At 38.3% G+C, this 26,975-nt stretch overlaps 1 protein-coding gene across 7 annotated transcripts in view; it reads left to right on the plus strand.

Annotated features, from left to right (window-relative positions):
- The window catches only part of NBEAL1 (neurobeachin like 1), a 206,445-nt gene that overhangs the window by 75,380 nt on the left and 104,090 nt on the right, over positions 1 to 26,975 (plus strand). For 5 of the 7 annotated variants that reach the window (XM_063648349.1, XM_054479175.2, XM_054479180.2 and 2 more), the window contains 8 exons: positions 6,887 to 6,973; positions 8,969 to 9,052; positions 16,826 to 16,924; positions 17,014 to 17,594; positions 19,578 to 19,710; positions 21,384 to 21,503; positions 22,415 to 22,718; positions 25,348 to 25,433. In XM_063648349.1, the coding sequence (XP_063504419.1) occupies positions 6,887 to 6,973; positions 8,969 to 9,052; positions 16,826 to 16,924; positions 17,014 to 17,594; positions 19,578 to 19,710; positions 21,384 to 21,503; positions 22,415 to 22,718; positions 25,348 to 25,433 (1,494 nt within the window). The remainder of the gene's footprint in view (positions 1 to 6,886; positions 6,974 to 8,968; positions 9,053 to 16,825; positions 16,925 to 17,013; positions 17,595 to 19,577; positions 19,711 to 21,383; positions 21,504 to 22,414; positions 22,719 to 25,347; positions 25,434 to 26,975) is intronic. The other 2 variants (XM_054479177.2, XM_063648352.1) reach the window with 1 other exon arrangement.

Raw genomic sequence — 26,975 nt, forward strand, 5'->3', positions numbered from 1 at the left:
GCCCAAATAGTGAACATTATATCCAATAGATAATTTTTCAACCTTGAGCCTCCTTTCACCTTCCTACCTTTTGGAGTCTCCAGTGTCTGTTATTCTACTTTGTACGTTCATGTGTACCCATTGATTAGCTCCCACTTATAACTGAGAGCATCCAGTAGAAGTAGCATTTTTTTACTTTTAAGGTAAAGCTTATTTTTTTTCATTATGAAAATGTTACTTCTTATAGGAAAAAAGGTAAATATAGAAAAATAAAATAAATTATATATGATTATTTCTAGCCTGTAGACATTTTTAAAGTCTTTTTAAAAATAATTGTGGGCCAGGCACGGTGGCTCATGCCTGTAATCCCAGTACTTTGGGAGGCCAAGGCGGGCGGATCACTTGAGGTCAGGAGTTCCAGACTAGCCTGGCCAACATGGAAACCCCGTCTCTACTAAAAATACAAAAAAATTAGTCAGGTGTTGTGGCGCATGCCTGTAATCCCAGCTACTTGGGAGGCTGAGGCAAGAGAATTGCTTGAACCCCGGAGGCAGAGGTTGCAGTGAGCCTAGATCACACCACTGCACTCCAGCCTGGGTGACAGAGCAAGACTTTGTCTTAAAAGAAAAGAGAAGAGAAGAGAAGAGAAAAGAAAAAAAATAAAATTTAGTTAAAATATATATAACATAAAAATTTAGCATCTTAACCATTTTTTAGTGTACACTTCAGTGGTGTTAAATACATTTACATTATTGTGCAGCCCATCTCCAGAACTCTTCATCTTGTAAAATGAAAACTCTATACCCATTAAACAGCTCCCTGGTTTCCCCTCTCCTCAGCCCCTGGAGACTACTATTCTACTTTCTGTCTCTATGAATTTGACTGCTCTAGATACCTCATAAAGGTGGAATCATATAGTATTTTTTCTTCTATGACTGCCTTATTTCACTTAGCATAGTGTCCTCAAGATTCATCCGTGTCGTAGCATGTGTCAGAATTTCCTTCCTTTATAACACTGAATAATATTCCATTGTATGTATATACCACATTTTGCTTATTCATCCATCAGTGGACATTTGGGTTGCATCCACCTTTTGGCTACTGCTGTTAATATGAGTATACAAATATCTCTTCAAGATACCATTTTCAGTTCTTTTGGGTATATACCCAGAAGTAGGATTACTAGATATATGGTAATTCACTTTTTAATATTTTTTGAGGAACTTTTGTATTGTTTTCCATAGTAGCTGTACCATTTTACATTCGTACCAACAGTGCACAGAGTTATCAATGTCTACACATCCCTGCCAGCAATAGTGTTTTTTTTTTCTTTTTTGATAGTGGCTGTCCTAATGGGTATGAGGTAGTATTTCATTGTGCTTTTGATTTGCCTTTCTCTAACGATTAGTGATATTGAGCATCGTTTTTGTGTGCTCATTGGCCATTTGTATATCTATCTTTGGAGAAATGTCTATTCAAGTCCTTTGCCCATTTTAAAATCAGATTTGTTATTGTCTTGTTGATTTGTAAAGTCTTTTTTGTTATGCATTAACACTAGTGTGAGCATTTGATGCATGTAATTTTGTACTTTTGTTTCATTTAGGATATTTCATTATTTTCATGTGCCATAATTTTAATGTCTACATAATATTGTTTTAAGTGGATGTACTGTAATTTACTTAACTACACCCTGCTAGTAGAAACTTAATTTGTTTCCAAAATAGAATTTTACTTCTAGTAGAATTACTAGGTCATAGGGCATACACTTTTCTTGTTTGTTTTTTAAATTAGGGAATAGAACATTGTGTAAAAACAAGTTGTAACTCATTGGAAAATATAGAAAAGTAGAAAAATAGCAGAAATATAGTTAAGGTTCTTGCTGTATATGCAATTTGCTTTTGAATTTTTTTTTTTACTAATTTATACATGTAGCAGCAATGTGGAAGAGTACATAACTAAGCTGGGCACGGTGGCTCATGCCTGTAATCCCAGCACTTTGGGAAGCTGAGGCAGGCAGATCGCGAGGCAGGAGTTCGAGACCAGCCTGGCCAATATGGTGAAACCCCATCTCTACTAAAAATAAAAATAAAGAAAAATTAGCTGGGTGTGGTGGTGCGCACCTGTAGTCTCAGCTGCTCAGGAGGCTGAGGCAGAACAGTTGCTTGAACCCAGGAGATGGAGGTTGCAGTGAACTGAGATCATGCCACTGCACTCCAGCCTGGGCAACAGAGTGAGACTCTCTCTCTCAAAAAAAAAAAAAGAGTATATAGGATATTTCCATGTATCATGATGGTATCAGAAATTTTTTAGAGAGCTTCTTATAAAGCCTTTGTAAATGAAACTACTTCAAAGAGCTTTTACCTTTCTATTTGAGGTATTCTTTTCATTGATTTCCTGCTGAAGAATACCAGGGGTTAATTCTATGAGAGTAATTCAGAATAAAGATTTTAGTATCAGCTCCTTGAATTTTTTCACACTGTTTTGAGGGATATCTCTGAAAGCATTTATGTCACTTCACTGCAGTAAAGAACAGCATCAAAATCAAATAGTAAAGAATATATTGATGAAGTAAATTGTTATAAAGACAAATTCAGTGATAAAGCCAACATCTCACATGTGTAAAGAATCTGCTAATCCGCTGGACGCGGTAGCTCACACCTGTAATCCCAGCACTTTGGGAGGCCGAGGCAGGCGGATCACAACGTTAGGAGATTGAGACCACCCTGGCTAACACAGTGAAACCCTGTCTCTACTAAAAATATAAAAAATTAGCCAGCCCTGGTGGTACGTGCCTGTAGTCCCAGCTACTGGGGAGGCTGAGGCAGGAAAATCACTTGAACCCAGGAGGTGGAGGTTGCAGTGAGCCGAGATCGCACCACTGCACTCCAGCCTGGGCGACAGAGCGAGACTCCATCTAAAAAAAAAAAGAGAATCTGCTTTATAGGGTCATCTCTAAGATACAATATAATTCCTACTAAAATTTATTAGCATTGGTTTTTCTTCAGTATATGAAACTCAGATATAACAAATTTCTGATATGAATATCTTTTTAAAAAATACAAAGCTGTTTGTCATAGCTATCATGATGGTGAGCTAATATTTGTTCTTTATAGGCCAAAGTTTCTTAAAATTTACATCCAGAATCATGACCCTTAAAAGTTAATTATTTGATACCACCTATCACATTTTGTTTTGAAACAAAAATGCTGGAGAAGAAATCCCTTTAAAGAGGGAAAACCAGCTGGGCATGGTGGTGGCTCATGCCTGTAATCCCAGCATTCTGGGAGGCCACAGCGGGTCGATCGCTTGACGTCAGGAGTTCGAGACCAGCCTGGCCAACATGGCGAAACCCCATCTCTATTAAAAACACAAAAATTAGCTGGGCATGGTGGCACACCTCTGTAATCCCAGCTACTAGGGAGGCTGAAGAATCGTTTGAACTTGGAGGGTGGAGGTTGCAGTGAGCCATCACACCACTGCACTCCAGCCTGGGTGACAGAGCGGGACTCTGTCTCAAAAAAACAAAAACAAGCAAAAAAACAGGGAAAACCAAGCTTTGGGACCTGGGCCTTCTCTGCTGGCAGTAATAGTCTTCCTTATTTCTGGAATTTTTTTTTGTCAGAATTACTTTAGATTTATCACTATTCATTGAAGCCATTAAGTCTTCACAACAAAGGGGAATCTTTGAAATAAGCTTCTAAACTTCTTCATTATACAAATAAGGAAAAATGTCCTGAGGCATTAAATGATTAGCCCAAGGTCAACACTAATAATTGATGGAGGTAGGATTTCTAACCCAGGTTTTCTGACCCTAAGTCCATTGTAATATGTAATTTTCTAATTGTATTACTGGAACTTAAGGTCACTGTTTAGTCAGTAGGGAAAAATGTTTTCTGTATATTAAATATAGGAGAATCAGAGGTTTTATTGATATAAAAACATTTTATGGACATAGTTGATATGATTCCTGAATATATAAAAATCTTTGAAATCTTATGAAAACCTAACTCCCCAAATACACTGCATGATGCCACAGATGTCCATGATTACTTTTTGTTTAAATTATTTGTTTGTTAGTAAAGAAGTGAATCCTTTATGTTATTTTTATATAGTAGTATAGAATCAAGACAGTTTTGCTATTTAGATCCATTGGAAACTTTGGCAAATAAAGTTTAAAATATCATAAACAATTTATTAATCAGATGGACAGCCTTAAGCTGACGGCTGCTGTTTTCATGCCTTATTTTTGTATGAGATTCATCAGCCTATTTATGCGTTGATTTCCATAAGTATTTGTGTAAAGGCTTCTTGGCTTGGCAAATGAGTTGCATCATACTATAGAGTACTTTACAATTCCATGGAATCATACATTTAACTTTTATGATAGATATGATGAACCTTAAGCATTTATCAGTTATTTTGTTTTACTAAATTACAGGGATATGATTTGAATTAATGTAAATTTCTTGAGCGGCCCAAAGATACCTGAATTAATGAAAAGAATAGGCCAGGTGCAGTGGCTCATGCCTGTAATCCTAGCACTTTTGGAGGCCAAGGTGGGCGGATCACCTGAGGTCAGGAGTTTGAGACCATCCTGACCAACATGGTGAAACCCCGTCTCTACTAAAAATACAAAAAAATTAGCCAGGCGTGGTGGCACATGCCTGTAATCCCAGCCACTCAGGAGGCTGAGGCAGGAGAATTGATTGAACCTAGGAGGTGGAGGTTGCGGTGAGCCGAGACTGCGCCATTGCACTGCAGCCTGGGCTACAAGAGTGAAACTCCTTCTCAAAAAAAGAAGAGAAAAGCAAAAAAGAAAACTATTATCTTTAGTAGCAAGGAGAAGAATTCAAACCATTACCTAGTCTTTACAGCTGCTAAAATCTTGGTGTTTTTGACTGTTTCTTAGGGTAGATTTTTAGAAATACAGTTACTGGGTTAAAGAATAAGAATTGTTTTAAAGATTCTTCTTACGGATTGCTATATTGCTTTCTGGAAAGATTTTACTCATTTTTACATTGACCAGTTTTATCTGACTATTTGTTTCCCTTGACCTAAATATGAAATATTATTCTTTTAAAAACCTTTGCTTGTAATAATACCACCTTTCATTTGTTTTTTGTTTGTTTTGTTTGTTTCTTTTTTTGAGTCAGAGTCTCGCTCTGTCACCTAGTCTGGAGTGTAGTGGCTGTATCCCTGCTCACTGCAACCTCCACTTCCCGGGTTCAGGTGATTCTCCTGCCTCAGCCCCCAAGTAGCTGGGACTACAGGCTAATTTTTTTTATTTTTAGTAGAGACGGGGTTTCACCATGTTGGCCAGGCTGGTCTCGAACTCCTGACCTCAGGTGATCCGCCCACTTCAGCCTCCCAAAGTTCTGGGATTACAGGCGTGAGCCACCACACCCAGCCGACACCTTTCATTTGTTAAGTCTCTGTTATATGCCAGATACTATGCTAATAAGCTAGTGTGGATTATGTCATTTAATATGTATAGCTATTTGATGAGGTATTTTTCTCCCTATTTTTGAGAAAAGCTTGGAGAAGTAGTTTTCCTTGAAATCAGACAGCCAATAAGTTGCAGAACCAAAATTCAAACTCAGGTCTCTGATTCCAAGGCCTGTAGTGTATATATCAATTTATTGTTAGGTTAAGCCTTATATATAGTCTTGTATAACATATAATACCATACCTCTATGCAATTTATTTTATATTGCATATTTCAGCATGTAACTTGACCTTTTGTTTTCTCATTTCTGAAATAATACAACTTCCTAAGAACCTTCTTCCTTAGGGTGCTCTTAATAAATTCCTTTATAGATCTGTCTCTCCCTTTGAATATCATTTGAATTTTTTTTCTCTGTACTCAAATTGTGGGCAAGTTGAAGGCCTTTTGGGATGCTGACTTTTATATACTGAAACTAAAATACTTGATTTCTTTATTTTGTTCAGAAGAGGGTAATGCCCATGTATGCTAGAGATAATCTCAATTTTCCTTTACAGAATACAAATGAATATAAATGAAGCTTAATTCTTGATGACTTTGGAGAATACTTTTAAACTAATGTTTTAACAAAATGTGTGGTCAGATAAATTTTGGAAATGCTGCACCCTGACCTCCCTTGTCAAAGTACACATTAGCATATTTGAGACTCTGAGGAAGTACTTCTAGAAAGAACCGTTTTTAAAGTTAGTTTGATAGCACTTCACAAACTTCCTTAACTATAGAACCATACTGGGTGTTACATACTACAGTATCTTTAGTTTGTGTCACTAACAGCTTTCCTTCTTTTTTGTGTGTATTAGTCCATTTTCATGCTGCTCATAAAGACATACCTGAGACTGGACAATTTACAAAAGTTTAATGAACTCATGGTTTCATGTGGCTGGGGAGGCCTCACAATCATGGTGGAAGGTGAATGACATGTTTCACATGGCGTCAGACAAGAGAAGAGAGCTTGTGCGGGGAAACTTCCCTTTATAAAACCATCGGATCTAATGAGACTTATTCACTTACCATGAGAATTCCCACCGAGTTTCTCCCACAACACATGGGAATTTGGGGAGCTACAATTCAAGATGAGATTTGGGTGGGGACAAGAGCCAAACCATATCACTGTGAGACATTCTCTGCTGATTCTTTATGAATTTAGGAATATTAACTAATCCTAATTATTGCCATTGTTTCTTATTTTAGTAACTTTGAATTCCAAGAGAGAAATATCTAAACTACTATTAGTTCATAATCCAAAAAGTGAATAATCTTTAATTTCTAAAAGTGTAGTATATTTCACAAGGGAATTCTTGGGTTTATTTTCAAGAGACATGGAAACCCATTTAAGCTTCATTGCTGCTTATAGGTAACAATTTAATGTTCTTTCTCCATTATTCTTGTCTCTGTTTTTAACAGCTATTTTTAAATGCTAACAATAAGGTGGCAGACAAGAACGAGAAAGACCTTGCCAACAAATTACTGACAGAAATGAATGAGGACCAGGTATCTACAAAGCCTGCATCTTGTTTCAGCTGAAGTCCAAAATCAGCCAATGGGAATAACTATTCCTGTGCTTTTCTTCTTATGTCCTAAAATACACAAACATTGTCAAATTCTAATATTCATTAATTATTTTTGAAAATTACTAAAAAGTTAAAATTAAAAATTGCTTTCATCTAAAGGATAAATATCTTGGTGGTTGATACAAACAATCAGTACCATTCCATTCCCTCTACGTGTGTATGGTCTTTTCAATTTGAGGAGATATAAAGTACAGGAATGGGATCTCAGTATCAATGCTGTCCACCTGGTGGTGACTTTTCTAAGCACTGTGGTATATTGGGACCTTAGGGCTTTCTTTGTGAATATGTATGGTCATTGTTAATATCTTGATTCTTTGCTTCTTATTGACAAGTGATGATTATAATTCAATGGACAACCTGAATCTTGGAGGAAGGGAAGAAGATGCTGAACTCTCTGTTAATTTAGCATAAAACTTGACTTTTTGTATTCTAGAAATTCAAGTCTATACAGGTATAATAAAGCAAAAATATGTAATTTATGTTGCTTCTCTCAACACATTAGGTAATTTAGTTTGAAAAAAAAACTACCTTTAAAAATTGATGTTATTTTTCTCTTCCAAAATATTTGCAAGAAAACTTACATAATGTCTTTTATTAACATTGTGTTAACGTCCAAGTTTATAAATAGAATTTTTGTGTAACAAGAGACATTATCATCTTACTATTTTTTATTCTAGATGTGAAATACCAATTTACAGAATATTGTTTTAGATTTCTATATAAATGTTAATCCCTCTTAAGGCCTACTTATGTAGATTAATAAAACAATTATTATAGTCTCTTAGAGGTTCACATTACATTTCCAAATTGTAAGTGATTCTATGCTTTCATGGTTGTCTAAGCCTGATATAACAGTCATGTTCAGTTTTTTAATATTCTTGATGTTAGTTTTTGTTTTCGCTATAAATACACTGCCCTGGAATTTAACATACCTCTTCTTTTTGATGAAACTTAAACAGTAATAGACAAAATTAGGCTAGTTTTTATTTTTTCATACAACTTTTAGGATTAAAAGTTGCCTTCTCAAAAACATGAGAATACTTAGAGATATGTATTTCATTTTCTGTGTCTGCCTCAAATTTTCCATTTTATATAAAAATAGATATATTTAATTGTTTATAAGTATAATTAATTGGCGTGTGCACATGCTATCTTAGTTTTAACACAGGGTTTGGAAACTAGATGAACAAGATTATTTTAGCTGTCTTTTTGTACATGCAAATGGAATTTAAACCTGGATGGTTCAAGTGTAGTTTTGAAGGGAAATTAAAACATAATAGGATTTCTGGCTGGGCGTGGTGGCTCACACCTGTAATCCCAGCACTTTGGGAGGCCGAGGTGGGTGGATCACTTGAGGTCAGGAGTTCAAGACCAGCCTGACCGACATGGAGAAACCCTGTCTCTACTAAAAATACAGAAATTAGCCAGGCATGGTGGCGCATGCCTGTAATACCAGCTACTCAGGAGGCTGAGGCAGGAGAATCACTTGAGCCTGGGAGGCAGAGGTTGCAGTGAGCCGAGATTGCACCATTGCACTCCAGCCTGGGCAACAAGAATGAAACTCCATCTCAAAAAAAAAAAAAAGTAATAGAATTTCCAATGAATGATAGACCTCCCTCCCTTCCTCTTGAGATTGTCCATTATTTTTAAAAAGCATGTGTTAAGCTTGTTTTTTTCTCAAAACATTTTAATGTAGTAAGTGAATGTTGCCTTATCCTCCTTGACATGTGGTTTTTCTTTTAAATAGGTAACTTTCCTTGCAGGTTATAGTGTTTCAGAAATCCATTTCATCAGAAGAGGAATGTAATGCATGTTAAGTAATTATTTTTTCAGGTTTTCAGACCAAAGGTTTCCTAACTCAATAAAAATCGTGAGCACATTTGTTAATTTCTTGTTTCCCCTTCCCCCTCAATAGGTGTTTCAGGGACAATTGGATTGTTTGGCCATATCAACCATTCAGGCTTTGACAGCAGTAATGAACAAATCTCCAGCTGCTAAGGTGAAACATATATTCTCCAGCTTTTTTTTTTTTTCTTAACTTTTATTTTAGGTTCAGGGGTACATGTGCAGGTTTGTTATATAGGTAAATTGGATATTACAGGGATTTGGTGTACAGATTATTTTGCCACCCAGGTAATAAGCATAGTACCCAATAGGTGGTTTTTCAGTCTTCCCCCTCCTCCTTCCTTTCACCCTCAAGTAGGCCCTGGTGTCTATTGTTCCTTTCTTTGTGTCCATATGAACTCAGTGTTTGGCTCCCACTTATATGTAAAAACATGTGGTATTTGGTTTTGTATTCCTGTGTTAGTTCACCTAGAATAATGGCCTCCAGCTCCATGCACATTGTTGCAAAGGATATGAGGATATGATCTCATTTGTTTTTATGGCTGTGTGGTATTCTGTGGTGTATATATACCACATTTTCTTTATCCAGTCTACAATTGATGGGCATTTAGGTTGATTCCATGTCTTTGCTATTGAGAATAGTGCTATGATGAACATACATGTGCATGTGTCTTTATGGTAGAACAATTTATATTCCCTTGGGTATTTACCCAATAATGGGATTGCCGGGTTGAGTGGTAATTCTGCTTTGAGTTGTTTGAGAAATTGCCAGACTGCTTTACATAATGGCTGAGCTAATTTACATCCCACCAGCTGTGTATAAGTGTTCCCTTTTCTTCACAACCTTGCCAACATCTGTACTTTTTGATGTTTTAATAATAGCCATTCTGAGTGGTGTGAGATGGTATGTCATTGTGGTTTTGATTTGCATTTCTCTAATGATTAGTGATGTTTAGCATTTTTTTATATGCTTGTTGGCTGCATATGTTTTCTTTCTTTCTTTTCTTTTTTCTTTTTTTTTTTTTTTTTGAGGTAGGGTCTCCCTCTGTCGCCCAAGCTGGAGTGCAGTAGCATGATCTCAGCTCACTGCAACCTCCGCCTCCTAGGTTCAAGCGATGCTCCTGCCTCAGCCTCCCAAGTAGCTGGGAATACAGGTGTGCACCACCACAGCCTGGCTAATTTCTGTATTTTTAGCAGAGATGGGGTTTCACCATGTTGGCCAGGCTGGTCTTGAACTCCCAACTGCAGGTAATCCACCTGCCTCGACCTCCCAAAGTACTGGGATTACAGGCATGAGCCACCACACCCAGCCCTGTTTTCTTTTGAAAAGTGTCCGTTGTTGTCCTTTGTGCGCTTTTTAGTGGGGTTATTTGCTTTTACTTGTTGATTTGTCTAAGTGCCTTATAGATTCTGGATATTAGACCTTTGTTGGATGCATGGTTTGCAAATATTTTCTCCCATTCTGTAGGTTGTCTTTTTACTCTGTTGATAGTTTGTTGTGCAGAAGCTCTTTAATTTGGTCTCATTTGTCAATTTTTGTTTTTGTTGCAGTTACTTTTGATGGCTTCATCATGAAATCTTTGCCAGGTCCTATTTTACATTTAAGTCTAATCCATCTTGAGTTGATTTTTGTGTATTGTAAGGAAGGGGTCCAGTTTCAATCTTCTGCATATTGCTAACTAGTTATCCCAGTACCATGTATTTAAAAGGAGCCCTTTCCCATTGCTTGTTTTTGTCATGTTTGTCGAAGATTGGATGGCTGTAGGTGTGCAGCATTATTTCTGGGCTTTCTGTTCTGTTCTACTGGTCTATGTGTCTGTTTTTGTACCAGTACTATGTTGTTTTGGTTACTATAACCTCGTAGTATAGTTTTATAGTTTGAAGTCAGGTAATGTGATGCCTCCAGCTTTGTTCTTTTTGTCTAGGATTGCCTTGGCTATTCAGGCTCTTTTTTGGTTCCCTATTAATTTTAAAATAGGTTTTTCTGATTCTGTGAAGAATGCCACTGGTAGTTTGATAGGAATAGCACTGAATCTGTAAATTGCTTTGGGCAGTATGGTTTTTTTTTTGTTTTTTTTTGTTTTTTTTTGTTTTTTTGAGGCAGAGTCTCGCTCTCTCACCCAGGCTAGAGTGTAGTGGCACGATCCTAGCTCACTGCAACCTCCATCTCCCAGGTTCAAGCAATTCTCCTGCCTCAGCCTCCCAAGTAGCTGGGATTACAGGTGTGCACCAATGCTTGGCTAATTTTTTTGTATTTTCATTAGAGACAGGGTTTCACGATGTTGACCAGGCTGGTCTCGAACTCCTGACCTCAAATGATCTGCCCACTTCTGCCTCCTAAAGTGCTGGGATTACAGCCATGAGCCCCCACACCAGCCCAGGCAGGATGGTCATTTTAACAATATTGATTCTTCCTATTCATGAACATGGAATATTTTTCCATTTGTTGGTGTCATCTTGGATTTCTTTAAGCAGTGTTTTGTAATTCTTGTTGTAGAGATCTTTCACCTCACTGGTTAGCCATATTCCTAGTTATTTTATTCTTTTTGTGGTAATTGTTAATGGAATTGCATTCTTGACTTGGCTCTTAGCTTGGATATTGTTGGTGTATAGGAATACTGCTGATTTTTGTACATTGATTTTGTATCCTGCAACTTTGCTCAAGTAGTTTATCAGATCAAGGAGCTTTTAGGCAGAGACTATGGGGTTTTCTAGGCGTAGAATCATATTGTCTGCAAACAGGGAGAGTTTGACTTACTCTCTTCCTACTCAGAAGCCTTTTATTTCTTTCTCTTGCCTGATTGCTCTGGCTATGACTTCCTCTACTATGTTGAATGGGAGCAGTGAGAGAGGGTATCCCTGTCTTATTCTGGCTTTCAAGGGGAATGCTTCCAGCTTTTGCCCATTCAGTATGATGTTGGGTGTGGGTTTGTCATAGATGGCTCTTATTATTTTGAAGTATGTTCCTTCAATGCCTAGTTTGTTGAGGGTTTTTAACATGAAGCGATGTTGAATTTTATTGAAAGCCTTTTCTGTTTCTGTTGAGATAATCTTGTGGTTTCTGTTTTTAGTTCTGTTTATGTGATGAATCACATTTATTGATTTGCATATGTTGAACCAACATTGCATCCCATGGATAAAGCCTACTTGATCATGGTGGATTAGCTCTTTGATGTGCTGCTGGATTCTGTTTGCTAATGTTTTGTTGAAGATTTTTGCATCTATGTTTATCAAGGATATTGGCCTGAAGTTTTCTTTCTTTGTTGTGTCTCTGCCAGGTTTTGGTATCAGGGTGATGTTGGCCTCATAGAAGGAGTTAGAAAGGAGTCTTTCCTCCTCACTTTTTTGGAAAAGTTTCAGTGGGAATGGTACCAGCTCTTTTTTACATATCTGATAGAATTTGGCTGTGAATCTTTCTGGTCTTGGGCTTTTTCTGATTGGTAGGCTTTTTATTACTGATTCAAATTTGGAACTCATTATTGGTCTGTACTGGGATTCATTTTCTTCCTAGTTTGATCTTGGGAGGTTGTATGTTTCTAGGAATTTATCCATTTCTTCTAGGTTTTCTAGCTTGTGTGCATAGAGGTGTTCATAGTAGTCTTTGTGGGTTTTTTGTATCCTGTGGGGTCAGTAGTAATGTCCTATTTGTCATTTCTGATTGTGTTTATTTAGATCTTCTCTCTTTTTTTTTCTTTGTTCAGTTAGTGATCTATTTTATTAATTCTTTCAAAGAATCAACTCCTGGAATTGTTGATCTTTTTTATTTCTTTTTTTTTTTTTTGGAAACAGAGTCTCACTCTACCACCCAGGCTGGAGTCCAGTGGCGCGATCTCAGCTCACTGCAACCTCCACCTCCCGGGTTCAAGCAGTTCTCCTGCCAGCCTCCTGAGTAGCTGGGATTACAGGCACATGCCACCATGCTTGGCTAATTTTTGTATTTTTAGTAGAGATGGGGTTTCACCATGTTGGCCAGACTGGTCTTGAACTCCTGATCTCAAGTGATCTGCCCGCCTCAGCCTCCCAAAGTGCTGGGATCACAGATGTGAGCCATTGTGCCCGGCCTATCTTTCGTATGGTTTTTGATGTCTCAGTTTCCTTCAGTTCAGCGCTGTTTTGGTTAGTTCTTGTCTTCTGCTAGCTTTGGGATTGGTTTGCTCTTGTTTCTCCAGTTCTCTAGTTGTGATGTTAGGTTGTTGGATTTGCAGTCTTTCTAACTTTTTGATGTGGGCATTTAGTGCTATAAATTTCCCTCTTAACACTGCTTTAGCTATGTCCCAGAGATTGTTGTATGTTGTATCTTCTCATTAGTTTCAAATAATTTCTTTATTTCTGCTCTAATTTTATTATTTACCCAGGACTCATTCAGGAGTAGACAGTTTAATTTTCATGTAATTGTGTGGTTTTGAACAATTTTCTTAGTCTTGATTTCTATTTTTATTGTACTGTGGTTCGAGAGTGTAGTTGGTATGATTTTGGTTTTTTGAAATTTGCTGAAGATTATTTTATGTCTGATTGTGTTGTCGATTTTAGAATATGTCCCATGTGCAGATGTGAAGAATGTATATTCTCTTGTTTTGTGGTAAAGTGTTGTGTAGATCTCTACTAGGTCCATTTGGTCATATGTTAAGTTCAGGTCCTGAATATCTTTGTTAGTTTTCTGCCTCAATGATCTGTCCAAGTATACTGTAGGTCTCTAAGAATTACAAATCTAGGTGCTTTTGTGTTGAGTGTGTATATATATTTAAGATAGTTAGGTTATGTTAAATTGAGCCCTTTACCATTACGTAACTTCTTTGTCTTTATGATCTTTGTTGGTTTAAAGTCTGTTTTGTCTGAAGTAAGAATAGCAACCCCTGCTTTTTTCCGTTTTCCATTTGCTTGGTTGATTTTTCTCCATTCCTTTACTTTAAGCCTATGGGTGTCACTGCATGTGAGATGAGTCTCTTGAAGACAGCATACCACTGGGTCTTGGTTTTTTATCCAACTTGCCACTCTGTGCCTTTTAATTGGGGAATTTAGCCCATATACATTCAAGGTTAGTATTAATCTGTGCAGATTTGATCCTACTACCATATTATTAGCTGGTTATTATACAGACTTGTTGACTTGTGTGTGTGGTTGCTTTATAGTGTCAAGGTTTTATGTACTTAAGTGTGTTTTGGTAGTGGCTGGTAATGGTCTTTCCTTTCCATATTTAGCACTCCCTTCAGGATATCTTGTAAGGCAGGTCTGGTAGTAATGAATTCTTTTAGCATTTGCTTTTCTGAAAAGGATCTTATTCCTCCTTCACTTATGAAGCTTAGTTTGGTTGGACATGAAATTCTTTAGAATTTCTTTTCTTTTCTTTTTTCTTTCTTTTTTTTTTTTTTTTTTGAGACAGTCTTGCTCTGTTGCCCAGGTTGGAGTGCAGTGATGCGATCCTGGCTCACTGCAACCCCCGCCTCCTGGGTTCAAGCAATTCACCTGCCTCAGCCTCCAGAGTAGCTGGGATTACAGGTGCTTGCCACCACGCCTGGCTAATTTTTGTATTTTTAGTAGAGGTGGGATTTCACCATTTTGGCTAGGCTGGTCTGGAACTCCTGACCTCGTGATCCACCCAGCTCAGCCTCCCAAAGTCTGGGATCCCAGGCGTGAGCCACCGCGCCCAGCCTCTTTTCTTTAAGAATGCTGAATATGGCTGGGCGCGGTGGCTCACACCTGTGATCCCAGCACTTTGGGAGGCTGAGGCAGGCGGATCATGAGGTCAGGAGATCAAGACCATCCTGGCTAACACAGTGAAACCCCGTCTCTACTAAAAAAAAAAAAATACAAAAATTAGCCAGGCGTGGTGGCGGGTGCACATAGTCCCAGCTACTTGGGAGGCTGAGGCAGGAGAATGGTGTGAACCCGGGAGGTGGAGCTTGCAGGAGCTGAGATCGCGCCACTGCACTCCAGCCTGGGCAACAGAGCAAGACTCCGTCTCAAAAAAAAAAGAAAGCTGCATATATGCTCCCAGTTGCTTCTGGCTTGTATGGGTTTCTGTTGAAAGGTCTGCTGTTAGCCTGATATATCTCCAAGTTTTAAAATATTTAAATAGATGTGCCAATTTTCACTATGTAAATTCTGAAGTGATGTATGAAAGTATGTAATACATGTGGTTTAACACCTGAAATAAAATCATTCACAAAATATCTTAGTATAAGAATGAGCTTACTTATTGTTTGCCTATAGTTGTGATAATTTTAAAGACAAACCCCTATAGGCACTGCTTTAAGATTTTAAAAGACATTAATGATTGAACTGCAAACTGATAGGATTTACAGTGTTGGCAAAGAATGGGACGTAAACACTGGTGTTGGAAGGATACTTTTAAGTAGTTCTGTGGTTCATGAGTTTAAAAAATTAAGTTTTATATCAGAGTTTTTCTTCATTAATAAAATAATGACCCTTTATTTAGTCAGTTTATGACTGCCTAAAATATGAACATTTTTCACATTTGAATAGCCTATCAATTTGATACTAGTTTTTCCAGGTGTATGGCCATGGAAATTCTGCTTCTTGTATTCACTAACCCTTAGAGTTTTCTGTCTCTTCTCATTCACTGCCACTGACTGTTCTTCTGTCCAGTTATACTGGTAGTTTCCTCATATACTGATAAGATTAGTGAGGTCATCTGTGTGAAGTGGTAAGCATAGTGCCAGGCACATGATAAGTGCTAAATACATGTCAGTGACTTTTATTATTACTTTACACTCTTATCTGCCATATCTAATATACTTCATGCCTCACCTTCCTGGTACCAGAAGTGAATTAATTACTCCCTGTTTTCTGAAACATGCCTTTCATTGTATTCCTTAGATTACATTGGTTTGTGTTAGGAGACTCTAACTTTTGCCCTAGAAATGTTGACATAACTCATGGTTAGGTTCCTATTGAATAGGCTTTTACAACTTTTACAGTCTGGCTTGTGACTTAATCTCCATTTAATACTAGTTGCTGTAAAATGGAAACCATTTTAAGTCCTAAATAACTGGTTTATGAGTATAATGGATTGCCTATACTGTATTCTGAAATTCAAACATCAAGAAAGATGTTCCAGTCTTCCTTGAAAGTTGTTTTTTTTTTTTGTCCATATAATAGCTGGCATGTTTAAAATTCAAAAGATTATACAACAAAAATACATAATGAGAAAATATTTCCTTCCTATTCTTGACCCACATTCAACCATTTCCCTCCCTAAAGGAAACCAGCTTTACTTGTTTTGTTAAATTTTTTGATTTTGTAGTGAGTGTATATATTTCAACCTAATGTAATGGGGCACTTTAGTATGTTCTAGGTTTTCCAGTTGTCTTTATATTTCACTTTATGACTTTGGGTGCCTACTGGTTCAAAAATACATGTGACATAGAACTTCCTAAAATGAACTTGATGTTCCAGATAATTCAGACCATTTAGATACAAGTAGCAGAGAGAAAACTCTTTGTACTCAGTTTCTTTCTGACCACTATTCAAAATTGGCAGGAACTCTTTAATTGGGTCTTTTTAGGCTGATATCTGACTCCTCTTACCTACAGTCTCCTCATTTTTTCCTCTATTTTTGTTTTGACTTAACTACTACTATAGTAATTGCAAATCAAGTGAAGAAAATACAAGAATTGTCATATGCCCTAATCTGCAAATAATATAATAATTCTATAACACAGTTATTGTTAATTTCATTTATTTTGAATTTTGGTAGATAATTATAACTTTATTACTGCAGAAGTTATATGGAATCTATTTTAAAATGAAGACATGTGATTTAGGAAGGCAAATAGTGAATTCGTATGTTTTTCTTTATTTAATATTAAGTTAATTAGCATAAATGAGTATTATTTAATATTTTTAATATTCCAACATATTCAGTCTTTGAAAATGTACTTTGATATATTGTCTTCCCATCCCCTAGGAAGTATTTAAAGAAAGAATTGGTTATACACATATGCTTGAAGTATTAAAATCCCTGGGTCAACCACCACTGGAATTACTTAAAGAACTTATGAATATGGTGAGTTTATAATCTTTATTAAGAGAATTTCTGTTAATATCCATTTTGAAAATGGTAACTAACCTTTTATCTTTTATGTTGCTTTTCAGGCTGTAGAGGGTGACCACACTTCAGTTGGGATTTTGGGCATTAGTAATGTCCAACCTCTCTTGCTTCTTATCCAGTGGCTTCCAGAACTACAATCCCATGACCTGCAAATCTTCATCTCTGATTGGCTGAAAAGAATTTGTTGTATTAATAGACAGAGTCGAACTACTTGTGTCAATGCAAACATGGGGATTAGAATCATTGAAACCCTTGACTCGCATTCTTCCCTCCATCAGACTTGTGCTGAGAACTTGATTGCAATCCATGGTTCCTTGGGGAGTCAGTCAGTGAGCTCAGAAGAAATCCGTCGACTACTAAGATTGCTGAGAGTGGATGAATCTGAGTCTGTTCACCCTTTTGTCACTCCCGTGACTCGAGCAATCCTGACAATGGCCCGAAAACTAAGTCTAGAGAGTGCCCTCCAGTATTTCAATTTGTCACATAGTATGGCAGGAATTTCTGTGCCTCCCATACAGAAATGGCCGGGCTCTGCCTTTTCTTTCAGTGCTTGGTTTTGCTTAGATCAGGATCAGTTGACTCTTGGCATTGCTAACAAAGGAGGGAAAAGGAAACAATTGTACAGGTATTGGTAAAAATTATGGAATATAAATGAATACTGTCATAACAATATATGCTGTGATTCTTAAACAGGAAAACTGTTTCCAAGCATCTAGCTTTTAGATATACAGCTTATCTAAAGTCTCTTCATCCTTAGGCTTTATACGGTTTAATTATAAGTGCTTTATTGCTTTCGTAGTAATAGCTGTTTATCTCAAATATTGCTGGTTCAGTTTTTTTTGGTTTTTTTTTTGTTTTTTTGAGACAGAGTCTGGCTCTGTCACCCAGGCTGGAGTGCAGTGGCGTGATCTCGGCTCACTGCAAGCTCCGCCTCCTGGGTTCACGCCATTCTCCTGCCTTAGCCTCCCAAGTAGTTGAGACTACAGACACCTGCCACCACGCCCAGCTAATTTTTTGTATTTTTTTTTTTTTCGTAGAGATGGGGTTTCACCGTGTTAGCCAGGATGGTCTTGATCTCCTGACCTCATGATCCACCCGCCTTGGCCTCCCAAATTGCTGGGATTACAGACATGAGCCACCGCGCCCGGCCACAAGTTTCCTTCTTAAAAGTAGTATAAAAGTGAAAGGAAAAAGGAGTAATAATCTTGAAAATGGGCCAGGTGTGGTGGCACGCTTGTAATCCCACCACTTTAGGAGGTAGAGGCAGGTGCATTGCTTGAGGCCAGGAGTTCAGGACCAGCCTGGGCAACATGGCAAAACCTTATCTGTACAAAAAATATTAAAAAATTAGCCAGGTGTGGTGGCACACACCTGTAGTCCCAGCTGCTTGGAAGGCTGAGAGGATCACTTCAGCTCGGGAAGTTGAAGCTACAGTGAGCTGTGATTGCACTACTGCACTTCAACCTGGGTGACAAAGCAAGACTGTCTCATACACACAGAAAAAACACTATGAAAATGAATAATGGCCGGGTGTGGTGGCTCACGCCTGTAATCCTAGCACTTTAAGTGGTTGAGGTGGGCGAATCACTTGAGGTCAGGAATTCAAGACCAGTCTGGTCAGTATGGAGAAACACCGTCTGCACTAAAAATACAGAAATTAGCTGGGCGTGGTGGCACATGCCTGTAATCCCAGCTACTTGGGAGGCTGAGGCACAAGAATCATTTAAACCCAGGAGGCGGAGAGATTGCAGTGAGCTGAGATCGCACCACTGCACTCCAGCCTGGGCGATAGAGTAGATTCTGCTTCAGAAAAAAAGAAAAAAAAAATGAGTAATGATATGAGTAATGATTTCTATTCCATTGAATATGCTATAAATATATATTATATATAAATATGCTATATATTTATATGAAAGAACAGAAAACCTATGTGTATGTCCATCCAGACTTTAGTAGCTACTACTTTTTAATATGCCTTGTGATTTTTTTTTTTTTTAGACAGAGTTTTGCTCTTGTCGCCCAGGCTGGAGTGCAGTGACACGATCTCAGCTCACTGCAACCTCCACCTCCCAGGTTCAAGCGATTCTCCTGCCTCAGCCACCTAAGTAGCTGGGACTACAGGTGCCCGCCACCATGCCTGACTAATTTTTGTATTTTTAGTAGAGACAGGGTTTCACCACGTTGGCCAGGCTGGTCTCGAACTCCTGACCTCAAGTGATCTGCCCGCCTCGGCCTGCTAAAGTGCTGAGATTACAGGCATGAGCCACTGCACCTGGCCTATGTCTTGTGATTTTAAAGACCTTTATTTATGCTTACTGAATCTTATTTGGAAGAATTTTAAAGATTTGAAAATTAGTAGTTTTACTTTTTTACTTTTACTAGTGGAATTCTACTTTACAAGGCTGCCTTTTATTTACTAAACTCTTATGACCAAAATAGATTTTAAAGGGGTCTTTGAAACAAGGTTGGACTTCTGTGTGGCAACAGAATTTAAGCCACAGAGTTGTTGGTAAAGATGTTCATGATGGCTTTATGGTTTTATGTACTTTAATGATGATGAAACTGAACAACCAACTTCAGAAGTTCTGATAATACGTATTTTTGTTAGTTTTTTTACAGGAAGTGGCATGGGTTTTGAAGCCTTTATTACCCATTCAGGTATGTTGGTCGTGGCAGTGTGCACAAAAAGAGAATATGCAACGGTTATGCTTCCTGACCACAGTTTCTGTGATTCCCTCTGGGTAAGGCTTTAGGGCATCACATTTAACTTCTAGTATGGTTAATGGTATTTCCCACCATTGTCATAAATTCAACAGCAGTCATTTTTTTTGCTAAAAAATTTAAATGAGGCTGGGCGCAGTGGCATACCTGTACGTAATCCCAGCACTTTAGGAGGCCAAGGCAGGCAGATAACTTGAGCTCAAGAGTTTGGGACCATCCTGGCAACATGGTGAAACCCGGTATCTACTAAAAAATACAAAAATTACCTGGGTATGGTGATTTGTGCCTGTGGTCCTGGCCACTTGGGAGGCTGAGATGGGAGAATCGCTTGAGCCCAGGAAGTCAAGGCTCCAGTAAGCTGAGATGGTGCCACTGTACTCCAGCCTGGGCAACAGAGTGATACCCTGTCTCTAAATAAATAAATAAATAAATAAGTATATAGAATGTTAGGATGTCTTAAGGTTTTCTGTAAGTAATTTTTTTTTTTTTTTTTTTTTTTGAAATAGAGTCTTGCTCTGTCGCCAGGCTGGAGTACAGTGGCACGATCTCAACTCACTGCAACCTCTGCCTCCCGGGTGCAAGCAATTCTCCTGTCTCAGCCTCCCAAGTAGCTGGGACTACAGGCACGTGCCACCACACCCAGCTAATTTTTGTATTTTTAGTAAAGACAGGATTTCACCATGTTGGCCAGGATGGTCTTGATCTCTTGACCTGTGATCCGCCCATCTCTATAAGTAAATTTTATTTTGAATTTCAATTTAAAATGAGATGGGATGGGTGCTGTGACTCACACCTGTAAACCCAGCACTTTGAGACGCCAAGGTGGGAGGATTGCTTGAAGCCAGGAGTTCAAGACCAGCCTGGGGTGAGACTCTCTCTGCAAAAAATTGAAAAATTAGTTGGGTGAGGTGGCACACACCTATAATCCTAGCTATTCAGGAGGATACTGGGGAGTTCAAGGCTGTAGTGAGCTATGATTATGCCACTGCACTCAAGCCTCAGCTATAGAGCATGACCCAATTTCTAAAAAAGGTTTTTTAAAACAATGGTAAAATAAAATGAGATGATAGATTGTTTTGTGTTTTTTTTGTTTTTTTCTTTTGAGACAGAGTCTCGCTTTCTCACCAAGGCTGGAGTCCAGTGGTGCCATCTCAGCTTACTGCAACTTCTACCTCCCGAGTTCAAGCAATTTTCCTATCTCAGCCTCCTAAGTAGCTGGGATTACAGGCGCCTGCCACCATGCCCGGCTAATTTTTGTATTTTTTAGTAGAGGTGGGGTTTCACCATGTTGGCCAGGCTGGTCTCGAACTCCTGATCTGCCCACCTCCCAAAGTGCTGGGATTACAGGTTTGAGCCACTGCGCCCAGCTGATAGGTTGTTTTAAATAATGCATTTGTATTGTTTTCTAAAATATAAAATGCTTCTCATTTTTAAAAATGATTCTAAGGAATACTAAAGCTTTGGAAGTGCAGAAAAGGTACTGTTACAATTGTGTATAGTTTATAGAATATGCTTACGTGCTTTTGTACTACTGTGGAAAAAATTGTTACTTTGAGAACATCAATTTAACATTTACGTTTAATCTTAATGTTCTACTATTTGTACAAATTATAGAGCAAAATTCTGAAAGCATTTGTCATTCCAAAGACATAATGTAATTTTATCCTTTTAAATGTGTGTTTCACTTTACCAGCACAACATAACTATTGTCCACATGCCTGGAAAAAGGCCTTTTGGTCAGAGCTTCGTCTATATCTATGACAATGGACAACAGAAGGTTTCTGCCCCTCTCAGATTTCCTGCCATGAATGAAGTAAGTATATCCAACCTACTCTTTACAGGCCCTATTGATTGAGAATTCTTGAAATGTTTTAGTTAAGGTAGAAGGTTATGTTTATTGTAAATATGTGGCCCCAGATTTTAAAGTGTTTTCTATGTAGTAAGACTCCACACATTAATATTCAATTCTGTCAGCCTGTCATTATTAGATGAAGTCAGACAATGTGAAAAAAGGAAAACATTTAAGGAAGAAAGAAAGGCTTAGAAAGAAAGACTTGTAACAGGAAAGCCAAAGAAACGAATAGAGCAGATTATCATTTAATAAAAGCTCTCTAAGTATGTGAAATACGTAAGAGAATATTATGATGGACTCTTCTAACTTGATTATAATTGAAACAATAATGAAGAAGCTTAAAACCTTCATATTTTAGTTAGGTATAAAATAGAGTTTATGTATTGAAGTGGTTCTCAAAGAACACTAGAGGGCCTTTTCTGAAGATAGTGGAATAGAGTAGATTATTTCTCAAGTCCAAGGATTCAAGTAATTTATTGTTGATTTTCATCTCAGTGACCATTTCAGGATAGTTGTGATTAATATTTATACATCTTAAAGAGAAAAAATAGTTTTCTCTATTTTCAAAAACAGTAAAGTTAAAAAAGTTCTTAATCATATACACTTTAAAAATTCAAAAATTACCAAAGAATATAAAATGAGTCATAAAAGTAATGCATCCAAATTTTATAGGCCAAGGTAATTTTGCTAATAATTTCCTAAGTATACACATGCATGTACACTTCATGATACGGTAAAAATAAAACTGCTTCCACTTTTATTTTCAATTTATTTATTTGTGTAATTTTGTGTACTATTTTATTGTGTAATTTTATGTTAAATATGAGGATATATGTTAATTAAAATTGTGTAATTTTTTTGTTTGTTTTTAGCCCTTTACTTCCTGTTGTATTGGTTCAGCTGGGCAAAGAACCACCACTCCTCCACCATCCCAAATCCCAGATCCACCTTTCTCTTCTCCCATTACCCCTCACCGGACATCATTTGGTGGAATTCTGTCATCAGCCTCCTGGGGAGGAACAATTGAAAAATCAAAATTGATTACCAAATTGATATCAGCTGGAACCCAAGACAGTGAATGGGGGTGTCCCACATCTCTGGAGGGTCAGCTAGGATCTGTTATCATCTTTTATGAACCACTACAACCTCCTCAGGTGAAGGCATTATATTTAGCAGGTAAGCATGTACAGTCATAATGCTTAAGCAAATTTAGAGTTTTTTTGTTGTCTAAATATATTCTGAAGAATATATTTCATGTGAAGAGTGTATTTGTTTTAATTGAAGCTGAAAGGGAAGAAAAAGCCCCTCCACATACCATACTTTTTGTTTTGTAGGCATAAATAAAGCAAACCTTTGGGAAATATTTCAGATATCCTCCATAATACTGCCTGTATTTGTCTGCTAGGGCTGTCATAGCAAAATACCACAGACTGGGTGGCTTTAGCAACAGAAATTTATTTTCTCACAGTTCTGGAAGCTAGAAGTTCAAGATCGAGGTGACATCAGTATCAGGCTCTCACTTCTATGTAAGTGAGGCTTCTCTTCCTGGCTTATAAGGTGGTTACCTTCTTGCTGTGTTCTCACATGGTCTTTTCTCTGTGTGCATATGGACGGAGAAAGAGATCTCCTGTGTCTCTCTCTTTTTTTTTGAGACGGAGTCTGGCTCTGTCGCCCAGGCTGGAGTGCAGTGGCGCGATCTCGGCTCACTGCAAGCTCCGCCTCCCAGGTTCATGCCATTCTCCTGCTTCAGCCTCCCGAGTAGCTGGGACTACAGGCGCCCACCACCATGCCGGGCTAATTTTTTGTATTTTTAGTAGAGACGAGGGTTTAACCGTGTTAGCCAGGATGGTCTCGATCTCCTGACCTTGTGATCCGCCTGCCTCGGCCTCCCAAAGTGCTGGGATTACAGGCATGAGCCACTGCGCCCAGCCTCTCCTGTGTCTCTTATTATAAGGGGTTCTCTCAGACTACAGCCCCATCCTGATGACTTCATTTAATCCCAGTTACCACTTTAAAGGCCCTATTTCCAATACAGTCACATTGCGGATTATGGCTTTAAATAGGAATTTTAGGGGGACATAGTTCAGTCCATAACACTTCCAGTACTTTTGACAGATTTTAATCAATTAATGAAACAAAATATAACCGTATCTCTAGAAGAAATTATATAACTGCTTCCAAAATCATGAGCCTTATTCCAAAACTTGTCATTTTTTCAACTGATATATTAATATACCTGAAGAATTCATGAAGGCAGTAGAATTAGGGGACCTTGGATAAGTTTGCAAACTGTTTTTCATTTTGTTTTGGCTTTTTGTTTTTCTTTTGGCTATGATTTTAAACATATGTACTAATAGTTATTATTGGATCCTAACTACTTTCAAAATTATGTGTATATTCTAACAGGATGTTCAGGAGTTAAGCTTTTAAGAGTTATGTAACTCTGCAGAATAGCTTGTTATTTGTCTAAATATCTTTTTTAGATTGCATGGGAATTTTGAGATGAATGGGATTGCCCACATTTCAGACTTTATATTAGAACCTTATCTTTTTTTTTTTCTTTTCTTTTCTTTTTTTTGTTTTTTGTTTTTTTGAGACAGAGCCTTGCTCTGTTGCCCAGGCTGGAGTGCAGTGGCTGATCTTGGCTCACTGTAACCTCTGTCTCCTGGGTTCAAGTGTTTCTCGTGCTTCAGTCTCCCAAGTAGCTAGGATTACAGGTGTGTGCCACCACACCCAGCTAATTATTTTATTTTTAGTAGAGACAAAGTTTCGCCATGTTCGCTAGGCTGGTCTTGAACTGGCCTCAAGTGATCCTCCCACCTTGGCCTTCCAAAGTGCTTGGATTACAGGCGTAAGCCACTGTGCCAGGACTAAATGATCATTTTTAAAGGTTGCATATTTCCTTGGATTCAAGACATGTTATTTACTTAGGTTGTTTTTAATTTCTTTCTTCTTTTTTTTTTTTTTTTTTTTTTCAGACAGAGTTTTGCTCTTGTTGCCCAGGCTGGAGTGCAATGGCATGACCTCGGCTCACTGCAGCCTCCGCCTCCTGAGTTCAAGCGATTTTCCACCTTCCGAGTAGCTGGGATTACAGGCGCCTGCCACCATGCCCAGCTAATTCTTTAGTATTTTTAGTAGAAGTGGGGTTTTTACCATGTTGGCCAGGCTGGTCTCAAACTCCTGACCTCAGGTGATCCTCCCGCCTCAGCCTCCCTAAGTGCTGGAATTACAGGCGTGAGCCACCATGCGTGGCCAGATAATAATTTTTGTTTGTTTTTGTTTTTGAGACAATATCTCACTCTGTTGCTGAGGACAGAGTGCAGTGGCACAATCTCAGATCACTGCAACCTCTGCCTCCCGGGCTTGAGTGATCCTCTCACGTCCTGAGTAGCTGAGACTACAGGCACATGCCACCACCTCTGGCTAATTTTTTATATTTTTTTGTAGAAATGGTGTCTCGCCATGTTGCCCAGGCTGGTCTCAAACTCCTGAGCTCAAGTAATCCACCTGCCTCAGCCTCCCAAAGTGCTGGGATTACAAGCATGAGCCACTGTACCTGGCTGATAATAGTTTTTTAATACTATAAAAAAAAAATTTTCTGTAATGGAAACTGATTTATTTCCCAATTTTTATAGGTTTTGTATAAACTGGAATATGGAAACAAAGTAAATTTTAGCTTAATGGGTTTCAGCTGTGTTGTTTGAGTAGCTTGAAACAGCTTAATTTTAAATTTTATTCTGATAACACAGAACCAAGGAGACCATATATATTCAATGGTGTGTATATGTGTGTAAATAATTTTCAGGTCCAAATTGTTTAAGCCCTTGGAAGTGTCAAGAGTCTGACATGGCCGACCTGCCTGGTAACATCCTTCTTTACTACACAGCAAAGGTCAGAGTAAATTTGTGAACTGTCCATCTAGTTATAACTATGTTGTGAACTGCAGTTCCTTTTCTATTCCTTTTGTCATTTCGTTGGGTAATTAAAAGGAGGGGTTTAAATTGCCATCAAAATAATCATGAATTTTCAAAGGAAGGTGAGAAGCAGTAAAAATTAAGGTATACCTCCTCCACGAGGGTCCAAATATTATCATTATGTCATCCCTGTGGTAGTAATGGCAATAGTTATAGTTGGAATTTGTACCGATGAATTGACTTCAGTAAGTGAAATTGTATTTGTATTCTCATAGTTTACTAGAAGGAGAGATGAAACAGAATTGTGCTCAGTTTTTTAAATGTGATATGCAAGAATTTTAAAAAAAGAAAGAAAGAGAAGAAAAAATGTTCACTTCAAAAGGAGAAAAAGGCCAGAAGGCACAGTGGCTCACACTTGTAATCCCAGTGCTTTGGGATGCCCGGGTGGATCGTTTGAGGCCAGGAGTTCCAGACTAACCTAAGCAACATAGCGAGACACCCGTCTCTATAAAATGTTTGAAAAATGCAAAAAAAAAAAAAAAAAATAGCCAGGCTTAGTGGCATGCCCCTGTTGTCCCAGCTACTTGGGAGGCAAAGGCGGGAAGATCCCTTGAGCCCAGGAGTTTGAGGCTGCAGTGACCTGTGATTGCGCCATTGCACTCCAGCCTAGGTAACAGAGCAAGACCCTGTCTCAAAAAAAAAAAAAAAAAAAAGGGCCCAGCACAGTGGCTGTGGCTCATGCCTGTAATACCAGCACTTTAGGAGGCTGAGGTGGGCAGATCACCTGAGGTCAGGAGTTCGAGACCAACTTGACCAACATAGTGAAACCTGTCTCTACTAAAAGTACAAAAAATTAGCCGGGCGTGGTGGCAGGCGCCTGTAGTCCCAGCTGCTTAGGAGGGTGAGGCATGAGAATTGATCGAACCCGGGAGTCAGAGATTGCAGTCAGCTGAGATCGCGCCACTGCTCTCCAGCCTGGGTGACAGACTGAGACTCCATCTCAAAAAAAATAACAAACAAAAAAAACAAACAAAAAGAAGGTAATAAATTATGATCATGCACCAGCTGGCTAAACTAGAAAAAGATATACAAAAATGTATAATCTCGGCCGGGCGCAGTGGCTTACACTTTAATCCCAGCACTTTGGGAGGCCGAGGTGGGCGGATCACGAGGTCAGGAGATCGAGACCATCCTGGCTAACACGGTGAAACCCCGTCTCTATAAAAATACAAAAAATTAGCCGGGCTCGGTGGCAGGCACCTGTAGTCCCAGCTACTCGGGAGGCTGAGGCAGGAGAATGGTGCGAACCCGGGAGGCGGAGCTTGCAGTGAGCCAAGATCACACTGCTGCACTCCAGCCTGGGCAACAGAGCAAGACTCCGTCTCAAAAAAAAAAAATGTATAATCTCACAAAACCAAAACATTTTCTGAGTCCATGTAACATTTAGTATAATGGAAGCAATTAATATTTTTGCTACTTCTTTTCTTCCTCCCAGTTCTTTTGTTTCTCCCAGTTCTTT

This window comes from Pongo pygmaeus, chromosome 11, assembly GCF_028885625.2.
Source record: "Pongo pygmaeus isolate AG05252 chromosome 11, NHGRI_mPonPyg2-v2.0_pri, whole genome shotgun sequence".
Lineage (NCBI taxonomy): Eukaryota > Metazoa > Chordata > Mammalia > Primates > Hominidae > Pongo > Pongo pygmaeus.